Source organism: Colletotrichum fructicola (assembly GCF_000319635.2).
Source record: "Colletotrichum fructicola Nara gc5 chromosome Unknown KSG_Nara_v1_contig01, whole genome shotgun sequence".
NCBI lineage: Eukaryota > Fungi > Ascomycota > Sordariomycetes > Glomerellales > Glomerellaceae > Colletotrichum > Colletotrichum fructicola.
The window spans coordinates 1896037-1909890 of record NW_027094051.1 but is presented as its reverse complement, the minus strand read 5'-3'; the positions used below and the strand labels follow the sequence as shown (position 1 = coordinate 1909890).

The following is a 13854-nucleotide window of genomic DNA, read 5'->3' as shown; positions in this document are numbered from 1 at the left end:
CGCCTTCCCGTCTCCTTCCCCCGTGTATGTGCCTGACTCCGGCGTCCAAAAAGCCGAGGGACGAGCTTCGAGAAGCACAAAGCTTCTTTATTGCAGCGGGGCCAAGCTCCAACTCCAAATAGGTAGGTAGCTGCCAAGGCAGGAGCATCCCAGCTCGAGTAGTCACAGAGGAAGCTGTCTGCAACGCACCAAGGGAAGGCCCTATGGTGAGCTCCAGATGTTTCAAGACGACCCCGGCAGGCATCCCCTGTCTCTGCCCAATCTGGAGCTTCCGCAGCCCAATTATTCTCATACACACTCACACTCTCACTACAGACAGCACCACTTTGGGGTCTCTTGGATTTTTTGGCCTAACTTTATTGAAGATTACGACCCTCAGAAATATGCCAATGTACATGGCCGGAGCAGCAGAAGAGGAATAAAAGGAAAAGGATATCTTGGTGTTACAATGCCCCGGCTCCCCGCCACTGGCTCCGGGATGCTTCTCGCAAACAAAGGAGCTCAAACAAACGATCCAACTGATATCATGACGCTCCGGCGCGCCGCGGCCCTAAATCTTCGAACCCGGTCGCAAGGTTTAACTCACCCGCACGCTTTTTATGCTTCTAGATCGTTCCGTTACGGCCACCAGTTCATCTTTTTGTAGCTCTCAATCACCTCCTCGATCAGCTCCTTGGTAAGTTTCGGCTTCTCGTACTTGAAACCAACGACGTTTTCCAGGCGGCTGCCGTCCATGCTTAGATCCGTGTCCTTGAGAAGCTCCTTCTCCATAAATGGCGTTAGGGGTCCCGGTCGTGCAATGCCCGCCTTCTCGAGCAGCTCGGCCCACGGGCCCATGAGATCGTCGTTGATGTCGTCGACAACGTTGTCCATGTTGAGGCGTGCAAAGGTGCTGATCAGCTGCCCCTGGAATCCCGTCTGAATCTTGAAGACGTCGCCAATGATCTCGGCCATGACACCCTGCGTGGTCACACCCTTGTCGACAACGTTGAATGTAGGCACCTTGCCCATAGACTTGTCGTCCCATTTGCTCTTTCCGGCGTCGTACCACGTGGTGATGTCCCAGAGCGCTCGCACAGCGTCCGAAATGTGCACCGTGTTTTGACGGAGGCCCTTGTCCCACAGCCACTTCATTTCGTCCTCAAGGTACTGGTAGACACGAGCCATACACAGTGCTGTAGCGACCCATTGCGATGCATAGGGACCGTAGACGTGTGCTAACCGAACGATAATCAGGTTCAGACTACAAAAAAGGGGTTGAGTCAGCTTCACGAGACATGGAGACGTATGCCGAGATGGCAAATAATAGCTTCCAAGAGGGGCTGGCAAGGCGGCGTTGAACATACCCTTCCATCTTTGCCAGTTCCTCCTCAGCCTGGAGCTTGTAGACAGCAATCTTGCTCCAGGGCTTGATCTTGTCGCCCTCCTTGCTCGGTGAGGAGTCGGCCTTGTAGACCATGCCGGTGCTGAGCTCAACGAAGGCCTTCACCTTGCGCTTGGCGGCCTCCTTGCCGAGGGCAACAGACAGGCCAAGGGATCGCAACTTGTAAACCTCATCCTCTTGAGAATATCTCGTCTCACCGCCGCAATTGAAGACGTAGTCCCACTGTTTGCCGTCGGGCCGGTCGAATATCTTTGCTAGGGCTTCTGCACGAGGGAAAGGAAAAAAGCAAAAAGTTAGCCAAGAAGCGGAATTACAGTGGGTTCTCTGGGGGCGGCAGCAGATGGAAGGTGTCGGCGAGAGGCGAGAGGAAGACAGTACAAGACAGTCGTAGCATAGAAAGGAGGTGGTCTCTGGGGTCCGGTTCGTGGGATTTGTACGGGTGACTTACGTTCTCTGCTTGCATCTGCCTGCATGAACTTGCTGCCGGCGCAGGCGTCTTGGAACTCCGGGGCGAGCCATGCCAGTTGGGGCAGGGCCTTGTCGACGACGCGGACGTCTGATGCGAGGTTGTTCTCGTGGATGTAGAGGGCCAGGAAGCGGCCAATGTAGCCCAGCCCCCCGATGATCAGGACTGAGGGTTTCTCGGCCATGTTGAGGAGGGGATGCTTTGGCGAGAGGGGGGAATTCGAGGGTGCGTTATTGCGAGAGTGTGTCGTCCAGGAGGAAAGGATGTGTCAAGCGCAAGTTGAACCGGTTGGGCAGAGGGGTTCGAGGTAGCGATTGTGGTGGTGCGGTGCACTGGGCACAGAGCGGTAGACCTAACGGGCAGCGGCGGCGGCGGCGGCGGCGGTCGCGGTAGTGGTGGGTTGGGTAGTGAGAGTGGGTGGTGGACGGCGGGGTTGACGTCTGTCCAAGTCCCAAGTTCAGGTCAGGTCGAGTTAGGGGTGATGTGCCCTGGCCCCTGGGAGCAAATGCAGCACCAGGATTGCGCGAGTTTAGTGTAGACTACGGTCCAGTACAGTGCAGTAGCAGAGCGGGATGGACGCGGGCGAAGCTCGGCAGGGGGGGAGGGAACTAGCCGGGACGGAGAGGACGGGTCGAGACGGAGGAGGGGGAGGGCAACGGTGCCTTTAAGTTCGAAATGCTGTGCCGTGCAACGAGAGGTGTTGAAGGGGAGGGGGGAGGGGATGCCGGAAGGGAGAGGAATAAGAAAGATATGCTTGTTGTGGTGGGTGTATGTAATCTATGTACGTATGTATGTATTGTGTGTTGTGTGTTTGGTTTGGATTGTGTGCGTGTACGTGGTGCGTGTGTGTGAGTGGTGTCTTCTAGTGCAAAAGGTTGATGTTTGGTTGGTTCCGTCTGATGATAGTAGAAACGACTTAAGTCGAGGTAACGTGCGCACGCAGAAAAGGCGAATAAAAAATTGCTACTTGAGACGACAGGTTGGTTTACCGCACAATTGGCTGGCTCTCACACTCTTCCCCCTTTTCGCCCACTCGTAGGTTAGTATCAGGAAAAGGAGGACCAAATTTTTAAGCGGAAATATGCAGTACGGAGCATCTCGCAGGAGAGAGAAAAAAAACCGAGGAAAAAAAAAAAAAAAAAAGGGACGAAACAGAACGGCCCTCGAGCAAGCGTCTCCTCCAATATGGTGCTGTCATTCAAAACGGGGGGGCCAGATGGATAATGGAGAACGGGGACCGTGGGATGGCTGCAAAGCGGGACGAGAGGGAACGGAGGAGACAAAATAATCTCAGGAGCAAGCACTAATACCACAACCTGTGACTTTGCGGGACGGGATTGTCAGCCACGGCCATGCAACAGCAATGCGCCAGAAGATGGCCGGGTGGAGCTTTATGCACCTCCTTCTTTCTCTTTGACATTGGGATATTGCACACTCGAACTGCCTGCCTCCCATTCTCTTCCAATGTCTCGAATGGGGGGCTAAAACTGTGAGTGAGCTGCGCAATAAGGGTGTTTGTTTGTCTGTCTGGCTTCAGGTACAGTACGAGTCGAGCGAGGTCGTGTCGACTCTGTTTACACTTTACATAGCTGTACCTATGTTCCCTACCTCAGCTCGGGATAGCTCTCCCACAACCTCCCCTCTACACTAACCAAGACCCCAAAAGTAACCTCTCCAGGAAATGAGAGACGCAGGGGAATGACGGTCACATTTTGCGCTTCCACACCGCCGGTACCAATGACGATGAAGGTTTTCAACCGGACACGCCAATTTGCCTCCTCGCCTCTTTGCCCTCTGGTCTCACCTATCCGTACCGCCGTAGCGGGACTCTTTTCACGGAGACTCGACTCCAAAACTCGTGGCCGCCAGGACAGGGAAGGAGCAACCTGAGAGCAGGAGGGGAGGAGCAAGCTGCGGCCGCGGTGGTCCCTACTCCCCCCCAATGAGAAAGGGCACCAAAACAGGTCGTACCTCCTGCTAATAAATTTACAGGGCTCGTGCTCCTTCGAAACCCCACATCGCTGCAGCAGCATCTCTCCCCCGGCCCACTCCTTGGCGTCCAGCCCACGCAAACTCACCAAGGCATTTCCCTTCCTCGACCAGCATCCACCGCCAACTGATCACGGGGCCGGCCACGCTGATCGACGAACAGCCGTGAATCAACGGATGGAACGTGTGCGTCAGGCGCCCAGAGCGCTGACTACCCGACCATGGCCTACCTTCGCCGTACACTACGAATATCCGAAGAGTACACTGCAACACCTTGGGAAGGGGAGTTGGGGCCAAGGGCCAAGGCCCATGGATGACGGATCGCAAACCCCGTCCGTCTCTTGCCCTTGTCGTTACTTTTCTCCGGCTATTGGCTTTCCATCGAATCCCACAGTGACACAGACAACAGAGACATTGATGCCATTTTCGACAAACGAATGCAAGGTACGCACACGTCTGCCTCTCATACCCTTACTCGGACTCCGTACCTTACCTAGCACTCTCAACTGGCAGAGCGAGCCACTCCCTACCCAGGCCAGTTCCAACAATGTCTCTCCCCAGTTCCGGAACACCTCTCATGCCGAACCAGGTCTCTCTCAACACATGCCTGGTTGATTGATTGCCTTCGCGTCCGGTGTCACCCACAGACTCCAACGTGGGCGACAAAAAGAGAAAGGCCGACAAAGAAAGGCCCCCATCATGGCCGGCTCAGCATACCCTTATTCCCGGTCTTGCATTCGCACTTCCCGGCCGGCATCTCCGTCCTGGCTCCTCAATACCGCTGTGTCACCCGGCCCGGACAGGGAGACGGCAACCAGTTCTCAAGGCCGTGTCACTTCAAATCTTGTCTCACAACCAGCCTCGATTTCGGGTGACACACCCATCATGTCGGGATCAGACTACGAAATGAACTATGCATCCTAAACACCACGGCCGTCGACGGGAGCACGAGCTTTCTCTCCTGTCGTTGCCCTCTCATCCCAAGCCGCCGGCTAGCGCCAGCGGCGCGAGGTGTCCATCCCATGGATCCCGCCCTGTTCCCGCTCAGGGGCCTCCCATGATGAGCTTCTCAGATGCGCGCCTTCTTGTAGGCCAGGACGCCGCCTTTCAACCTAAAAAGGGGGCCGACACACGCGCGCCGGCACGCTCCCACTGGCGGGTTCGGCCTCGGCCTCGGGCTTGCCCTTTTGACTTTCTATTCTCCCTGCATCCTGCATGCGGGGTCCTGGAGAGACGATCGGCTGCGCGTTCTAGAAGTCTTCCGGGATCTGTTCTGCAACGAATCTCGTATGCTTTCTTTTGCCGACTCGGCGACGTGTGCAGTCCATCCCGGTAGTCTTTTTATCTATTGCGACGGACCCTGGGTGATTTTAAAAAAGAGATCGGCGGTTGAGACACAGACAGTGCGCTCACCCCAACTATCAGCCCTCTCGTTTTCACCAAAAATAAAACAGAAACAGAGCCAAAGCCAGCGCCTACACGTTGAAGCTAACACGCATTCGGCCCAAGATCCAGAGCCGACTGACTATTGATCGAGCAAAATTTCCGATGTCAATCACAACCAAAGACCCACTCAGCCAAACAGATCTGCTCTTCAACTCGCTGCAGCAACCCTCGACTTAATCAACTCTGCGCGGACAGCGGGCCGAATGCCTCGCATGTCCCCGCCTACAATGAACACTTGCCAGCACTCCAACGCCTCAACCGCCAGAGTAGGTAGCATCAAGGTTTGTTGGGCATCAGCTGTTGACTGCAACACAACTGCGACATATTAATCAATATACCCTCCAAGTCGGCTAGTACTACGAGGCCTAGCATTGAACTACTTCTTGAGCTTCAGAACAACAAACAGCCGACAGAGGATGATACCTGTTGGTCAGACTTTCCAACAGATCTACAGTTGACTCGGTCATGGCATAAGGTTACCCACATAGTCACCATTCACTATGTTCCATCGTTTGGTCAACCTTTTCGTTGTAATTCTCGCTTTTGGACATACCAATCCCCGTCTTGGACTCGGCAATCTCGCAATGGCCGCTGTTCTCATCCCAGCCGCGCCTTGAGGATGTGTGCGCGGAATGAATACTAGATATACCCGAAGCAGGGGGGTTGGCTCAACCTTACGTATGGCACTTCTGACTTGCGTTGATGATGTGCAGCGGCTCACTAGCCAAGTCTTGCTCCATAAAGAACGAGTAATGGGCAGTTCGGTTGTGCTACGATGAGGCTACCGGGCTATTACAATTCCGTTCTTCCCCTAGAAATCCGCGGTAATCTTGACTGTTTTCAGACCAAACAATTTAGGTTAATGACTGCTGCTTCTATAAGTATGCAAGTGCCGCCGCGATGACGTGTTCACACACGCGCGCGTGCGAAAACGAGGCTGTCGTCTGAGTTGAAACTTGCGGCGCGCCCAAGTTCAAAAAGTAAACAACCGGTATCCCCCAACTTGGGACAATGCGGTTGCGAGGTTTATCTTGAGTCTCTTGCAAGATCAAACCTCTTCGGAAGATTGTCAGTTGAATGAATGAGATGGAAACCAGAAAAGGTCTTAGGGCATAGTCAGTTCTCTACTAGGTATTGCGACAACTTCGTCTGTAGGGATATTGTTCTTATCGAGTACGCAAGTTCCACTTCCAACTTTCAGCGACTCAATTCCGCAGGTCGGCCAGGGCGAGCTTGACTCGGCAACCTGCCCCCTCCCTCTGCAAAGCACAGGGAAAAAGTACCTGTTAGCGAGATGAAGTTGGAACATACATCATTGAGAGAGGAGAGGAACCTCTCGCCTTCCAGATCGGGAAGGTGACGCTACGGGAAGAGCCTCACGGAGAACTGGAGGCCAATCGCTTTGGATCCAGAAAGGACCTCCTCCACCGCGATGGAAAAAGGCCTCCACCGCGATTTTTTTAATCTAGCTGGTGGGCATCACACCGCTCTCACCGGGGCTGGGGCCTGGGCCTGGGCCTGGGATAGATGAGAGACCGCGATTCAACGAGTTGCACGACATGTCATTTCCACCTGGCTTTACCTCTTTGAGTTGTCCAAGTTGGGTTTTGGTGCTATTTTGACCCAGACTGTGAAAGACGAGAAGGGGAAACAAGTTGCAAGACAAGAAACAAGCTTCCCAGGAACACGGGACGACATCCCAAATTGAAAAGTTACACGGAGTGCTTCTCAGCCACTCGTCAGCTTTGATATTGCCCCTGGCCCAGACGCGCATCCCTCTCTGGTCCTGCGAGGCAATGACGCTCCCTACTCCAAAGAGGATATGGGCCAAGACAAGGCGGGCAAGCCCTCATCTATCTGGGACCCCACGATCCCGACGCCTCGATGCACGAAGAGATCTGATCTAAGACAAGGGGGGGAGCAGGCGGCTTGAAACAGTACGACCCGATCTCTCGATAATCACCATGTCCAGCCGTAACACCATAATCTTCTTTTTTATCATTCCTCTCTGATAACTTCCGAAACAACGCACACAGCGCAACAATGCTTGCATCTAAGAATCAGATCACCTCTGCATGCTGCCAATGATCTCCCTCTGCGCCGCGCGGTCCCTCGCCCCCTCGCTAAGGCTGCCGATGCTCCGCAGGTCGCCGACGACGTCCTTGGCCTTGCCAAAGTAGACCTCCTGCAGCAGGTTGCGCATCTTGAGTTCCATATCCTCAACCAGGCGGCCGACGTTGGCAATGTGGCTTTCGTCGCCATCAACCGGCAGCTCCTGCTCCACCTGTCTCGTCATGTTGCCGCTCAGGTCCATGTCGCCCAGAGAGGCTGCCGAAGTCGACAGGGAGAGGATCACGGTCGAGGTAAGCTTGTACTGTGTGGTGCGGCCACGTTCGATGGCCTCGAAGACGTGGATCGAGTCCCAGACACCCTCGGCACTGCCACCAGGTGTCGCGGCTGTTGCAATGTCAGCGCTTTTTCACGTAGTGTCTTCATGGCCGGGCCCAGCAGGGCAGAGACGTACACTTCTTGAGCAGAACAACGCCGGCAAATCCATCGTCCAGGTTCCAGAAGTAGACACTGCTCACACCGCCCTCGTAGTAGAGATCCCGGTAGACGTCAAACGCCTCGTTGGCCTTGATCTCCATCTTGCGGACACGCTCGCTAGGGATAGCACCCTCGCCAGCACCCTCGCTGCCACTTGCACCGACACCACCGACGCCGCTCTCATCCAGAGGCGGGTCGAATTGGTTGCTCCATGGCGAGCGGTAGCTGTCGCCGTCACGGTTGTAGTCGCAAAGGAGGTAGTCGCGGCCCGTCTGCTTGCACCGCTTGACGGTCAGGGGCTGATCGACGGATGAGAGTAGGTCCTCGGTCAGATCTGGGGCGAGGGAGATGATGGCATTGAGGTGGTCGGTCGTGTGTTTCGGGTTCAGACGGCGGAGGAGGTCGCTGGAGGCGGGCTCGGGTTAGTGACATTGGAGACGATGGGTTGGGGGCCGGTGCTTACAGCGCCGAGTCGAAAGGGTCGACGGCGGCCATTGTGGCGCTGTGTGTGTATATATGTCTGGATCGGCGAGGCGAGAGTTTTCAGAAGCTTCGGCGGTGATGGGATGCGTTGTCGATGGATTGGATGTTCGAGGGGTGGGAGTGTTAGCGGAACGGACCCGGCGGGGTAGGGCGGTACCACTCAATGTGAGCTCTCAAAGCACCGACCAGTTCCTTAGGGTAGTGGTGAGGTACGGAGCTACCATCAAGCGGCACGTCATGGCAGGACCAACACAGCTTGCCAGAGCAACCCGTACCGCAAAGCATGCATGTTGTTCGTGGCACCTCGCATCGTGAATTTTACAATATTTAAAGCGTCCTTTGTATTCATTCGTCCCCAAACAAAAAGCGCTCGTCGATATTCGACTTAGGAAAGAAACATAGACCAAACCATGTAAGCTCTAGGAAACTGCTCGTAGACTCTGTCTCCAGACTGCCATTCTGCTGGCCTTGCGCTCCTTTTCGTCCCCTTTTTTTGGACTCAACCTCCTCACTAGATCTACTACCTAACATGTTCTTTCCAACCTCACTATTGCGAAAAATCCGTATTCGCCAACGCCTCGCGAAGATAAATAGAGGCCCAACCACACCAAAGTAACTTGTCTCGCACCAGTCGCTCTCTTTCCCGCGCCCCCCTATGCGTGGCTCCCTTCAAACCAGCCTTTCTCATGACTTGAAAGGCTGTCCTGGTCATGTTCGAATCGTAACAGCTAAGAGTACTGCAGGGCCCATTGGAGAATGCCGGTTACGCAGTGCTTGCTGGAATAAATATAGCGAGAAGTAAAGTTGGGAACCCCACAGTCGCGTCCAAAAAGAAAATGTTGCCCTCGGTCAGGGCTCAAGAGTTGCCGGGCCGTTCGTAGCCACTTGTTCAGCTGATTTCAACGCTGCAAACGACGCAGAGCAATGGCTCCGTCCACACCTTGTCGCCTTCGGTGACGTTCTCGCGAAGGTCCCTGATCTCAATCTTCGGGGGGTTCATGTCCATCAAAATCTTCGCCTCAAAGAGCCCTTCGTAGGCCTTCGTGTCTGATGCCGCAATTCTCTTCTTCCCGGATCTAGCCTTTCGGGACGCCAAAGGGGCTTCGAGCGCAGAAGGCGTGGCGGGAGTCGTGGGCTGTTGCGAGACACGCTCGTCCTGAATGGCAGGGGTACCCTCGGTGACTGACTGGCCGTTCGGCTCTTCGGGAGCGTCGCTAGGCTTTGCATCGATAGTTTGCTTGACTTCGGCACCGCTTTCCGTGGGGCTCAGGGGAATGTTGACGCCATCGTCCATCTTCTTCTCCTCCTTCACTTCTGTCTCGATGTCGCTCTCCGCAACGGAAGCAGTTCCTTCGGTCGGGGGCTTTGCGGCGAAGTGGGGCTTGTCCCTGCCCAGTCGTTCGTACGTTCGCGTCAGGGCATCCTCCCGAAGGCAATGCTCGTGCAGCCACTTGCCGCACTCCTTGTTGGAGCATCCGATAAGGGTCTTGTCCGGGTTCGCAGGTTGTCGGCATTTGCAGGTACGTTCAACGGACTGCGCAAAGTTAGTTTTGCTGTGATCAGCGCAGCGATGCGATCATATACCTACAGAAAGTTGTTGGGTTCGACAGTCAAAGGCCTGGCGCCAGTAAAGGGCCTCCTGTATTTCGTCATCGTTTTCCTCTATCCATTGCTTGACATTCGCAGGGAGCGTCACGCTGACAACGTTGATGATGTCCACTACTTCAAATCAGCACCCACACCACGGCTTCATCCCAATGCATGCGACTTACTGTGATTGGAGGCAATCAACTCGTTGTGACCATGGTACGGCTGGCGACCACCGGTATACTTCTTTCCCTCCATGGTTCCTTCAGGAAGCTCCTCCGGCCAGTACATCCAGTAAATTCGTGCATAGACGTGGTGCTCGTCGCTGGCGCGAATCTCCAAAATACGTGCCACCCAGTCATCCTCGGACTTTGATCTCTTGAAAGCCTTTTCGGCATCGCCGTCAGCAGATCCATCTACCGCAGCCTTCTGGCGCTGGACAGTTTGGTCGTTTGCGACGTAGATGAAACCCTCGCTGAAGTACTTTGTCCCGTTGACTGCGCCCGTCAGTGTGAGCGCACGACCATCACAGGGAGCGAACAGTGGAAACTTACGAACAAAGCTGTTGTACCTGGTCATTTCCAACCACTTCTTCTGAGGAACAACGTTGTACTCCAGGTCCAGAACGTCATTAGCGCTCTTGCCATTGAAGTCGCCGGACGGGGAGAAGGGAGAGAGTTGCTTCGAGCTCTTCTTGGCGTCATCCTCGTCTGGCTCCTGCTTCCTTCTCTTTTTGGATTTCTTTTGTGCCTTGGTGTCGGGTTCGGCGTAGGTGATGCTGAAGGGGCACTCGGCCTTGTTTTCCTCGACCTCGGCGCGAGGACGTTTGCGCGCGGAGGACGACATGGTGCAGGTCCGAGGTCGCAAACCGGACTTGGGTTCGGGTATCGCGCAGAGATGATGAGCGGCGTCGGATAGCGTGGTTCGAAGATATTTGAAACGATTGAAACGGTGATAGATGGTCGATGAGTTGTCGCGACGGAAGGGAAGGAGGACGGGGTGGCTGGAAGAAAATGGGTCGCCTGTTGACCGGGGTAGATGAGGCCGAGTGGCAAGCGCGCCGTCCCGGTCGAGCTTGCGAAGACACTATGACAAGTGTACGATGGCTCTGGCAGGCCTGGAGATGATACAGGCCAGGTATCAACGACCAATGATGGCCACGATGCGCAAAGTTGGAAAAATCGCAGGTCGAGGACAGGAGCTGGCGATCCGGGTCGAGGAACGGCGCGTCGAGTAGGTAATCACAGCCACCTGAGATTTTCTGAAGGCGCATCACGTGATCTCTTCGGAGTTAGCAGCACTGCCTCGCGTAAGCACATACAATTGCAACATGGCATCCGCCATTGACAATTCTCCGCTGAATGCGCCGGCAAAAGTCAATGCACCTTCTGGTATTATTTCTCTTACACTTGATTCGCTGTGAGGGCGCAAACAATACAGCGCCGCCAACGACAAGGCGACACCATCAAAGGTCATGAAACGCTGTGTTGAATCATATCTACCCTAGGCGTATGCACTTTTCTGAACCGCAAGCCAGAAACCGAATGAAGGATAACGAACATGGCTGGCAGCCCTCATAACGCCGTGCTATGCAATGCGCCCGTATGCTACCGTCTGGTCCGATCATGCTCATCTTCCTCTTCATCATCGTATGCGCTGAGAATGGGCCGGTCCTCGCTCTCAGTCTCACTTTCAACTCCTCTGTGCTGGCTCTCAAACCCCTCGATCGTCTCCGCAAGCCTTTCGCCCTCACGCTTGCCTCTCTCCACGTTGACGCTCCAGATGAGGGGCGCCGGAATTGCTACCAGAGCCGCCAAAAACCAGAACGCTGGTCGGATATCTCCTGATCCATCAATGATGGCTCCCACGATCGCCGGCCCAAACACACTCGAGCCCTTGTCCGTGATGGCGTATAAAGCATAGAAAGCCGCTTCGGAACCGGGAGGAATAAGCTCGCCGTAGACTGATCTGCAAAAGCTCGACACGCCTGCTAGCACAAGCCCATACACCGCGGCCAAGGGATACATCTCCCAAGGCTGTTGCAGTCCGCCCACGCCCCAGTTCCGCACAAACGGAATGTAGCCGAGAAGTCCGTAAATCGGAATGAGCTCGAAGAGGCCGATGCAGACCAAAATCGTCTGGTGGGGCTTGAGATTGAGCTTGCGCGAGATGAAGGCCCAACTAAATGCTCCGATGACCCCGAACGTAGTGGATATAACATTGATCATCCCCAATGCCCAAGGCTTCATGTGAAGCTGGGTCTTGGCGAAGAGAATCGCTGTGGATGACGTCGTTGCCACGGCATCTGAGAGGAAGAACCAGGCAACGATGAACAGCATGATGTCCCTGAGGCGTCGAGCAAGCTGAACTGTCCTGAAGAGAGAGCTCCAGGCGTTCTTGGTGTAGCTCAACCAAGCACGAGCGCCCTTACCCGAGCCGGAGTCGATGGGCATTGGTGGGCCCGGTCTCGGGCGCAGCCACATGGCGGCCGGAATAGTAAATATTGTCCTGTTCGTTGAAAGTCAGCTCCGGTTATACACAACATATGATCAGGGCCAACAATGCGGACGATAAAGACAACAGAGACGAGATGTTACATACCACCAGGCACCAACAACAAAAAGCACAACCCTTTGCGACCATGTCGAGTTCTGCATCGCAATCAGAATGACAATAGCGACGCATTGCACAAACAATCCGGCAATGTAACCGGTTCCGATGCCCTTGGAAGATATCTGGGTTGAAAGGTGAAGCTCCACCGAGGTGATTTCCTCATGAGTAGCTTTCCTTACTAGAGGATGACCATGATGAGCATTCTCTCCAAGCAATGCGGTGGTGGAGTCTTCTACATCGCCAACAGCCGAATCTTCATCGATGGGAGTGCCATTTAAAGGCTGCGACTCCATGTCCGAGTTACCGAGATCTGGTGTGTGCACCGTCGCGGACGCCAAAACCTCGGGATGGTATCGCACGAGAAGAGGGAGGAATGAGTTCAGAAGTACGAATGATGCGCCAAAAGATGCGTTTGAAATGATGGCCAGCAACGCGCCGAGTATGTATGTGCTCTTGTTGACGAAGATGTATGCCATAACTGAGAAGCTACCGACCCACGCGAAGGTGAGCAAGAGCTTCTTCCTCGAGTCGCCATGGTCGGCAGCGCTGCTGATACTCACGACCAGGAGAGCCTGGATCAAGACGCTGATTGAGAAGGTGTACATGGCGAAGCTCGCGGTGTTGATTTCCATCCCGAGCACATAGACGATACATTGTCCATCGGCCTTGTTCTTGGAATCGCTCGTGCCACAAGGGGTCGTTCGGTCCGACAATAGGACGCCATTTTCGCGAGCGAGTGTCTCGAGGAGAATCGGGATGAATGAGCCTGTGAATCAGGTCTTGTCAGCACCAGCAACGTCAGAGTCAGGTGTTGGAGGGGCGCATTGATGTAGACATGTTTCCGTGTCTTCCGTCGGGGAAGCGACAGTGTTATTACGAGCTGGTTGAACATACCGATGGCTGAGAAATGTCAGTTCGTGAACATGGTCAGATGCAAGGCGGGGAAGATAGCTATTGCTTACCACAAATAACATAGGTTTCGGCAGCAAAGGCGTAGGCGTACCAGCCGTTTAGCTCCTTCTGGCTGGTGGGACGGGTATCTTCACCCTGATATCGGCCTTGGCCATGGAAGAAGCCATCACTGCTGCTTCCAGGACTCATCCTGTCGTAGTCTGAGTCGCTGTCGGAACGTTCGTCGTCAGCCTCAAAGTCGGAGGTGAAGGAGCGAAAGGAGCGTTTGGACAAGGTCGAGAGGCGCGACCATAACCTTGGTGCAGGCGGCGGGCGAGCGTGTTCCTCATGCCTGGGAGCCATGGGTGACAAGCAATCAAGCAGCACAGCACAGCACTGACACGGGCGGCTAGGCTTAACTTTACTGGATGGAGCAGCTGACTTGGCG

At 54.7% G+C, this 13854-nt stretch overlaps 4 protein-coding genes across 4 annotated transcripts; all 4 read right to left on the bottom strand.

Moving 5' to 3' along the window:
• Window positions 1–618: 618 nt before the first annotated feature.
• CGGC5_v000548 (uncharacterized protein) lies at window positions 619–2034 on the bottom strand (the record flags this gene model as incomplete). Its single annotated transcript, XM_032032337.1, has 3 exons — window positions 619–1243; window positions 1347–1647; window positions 1833–2034. The coding sequence occupies 3 exons, from the start codon at window positions 2032–2034 to the stop codon at window positions 619–621; spliced, it is 1128 nt and encodes a 375-aa protein (XP_031888420.1).
• A 5316-nt stretch (window positions 2035–7350) lies between these two features.
• On the bottom strand, window positions 7351–8327 carry CAP2 (F-actin-capping protein subunit beta; the record flags this gene model as incomplete). Its single annotated transcript, XM_032032338.1, has 3 exons — window positions 7351–7742; window positions 7810–8237; window positions 8296–8327. 3 exons carry the CDS (start codon window positions 8325–8327, stop codon window positions 7351–7353), a joined length of 852 nt encoding a protein of 283 aa, XP_031888421.1.
• An 877-nt stretch (window positions 8328–9204) lies between these two features.
• Window positions 9205–10748, bottom strand: SHL (Chromatin remodeling protein SHL; the record flags this gene model as incomplete). Its single annotated transcript, XM_032032339.1, has 4 exons — window positions 9205–9849; window positions 9904–10034; window positions 10088–10399; window positions 10457–10748. The coding sequence occupies 4 exons, from the start codon at window positions 10746–10748 to the stop codon at window positions 9205–9207; spliced, it is 1380 nt and encodes a 459-aa protein (XP_031888422.1).
• A 761-nt stretch (window positions 10749–11509) lies between these two features.
• On the bottom strand, window positions 11510–13769 carry ATG22 (Autophagy-related protein 22; the record flags this gene model as incomplete). The annotated part of the gene is made up of 4 exons (XM_032032340.1): window positions 11510–12410; window positions 12504–13281; window positions 13410–13415; window positions 13478–13769. 4 exons carry the CDS (start codon window positions 13767–13769, stop codon window positions 11510–11512), a joined length of 1977 nt encoding a protein of 658 aa, XP_031888423.1.
• Between the last annotated feature and the right edge of the window lie 85 nt (window positions 13770–13854).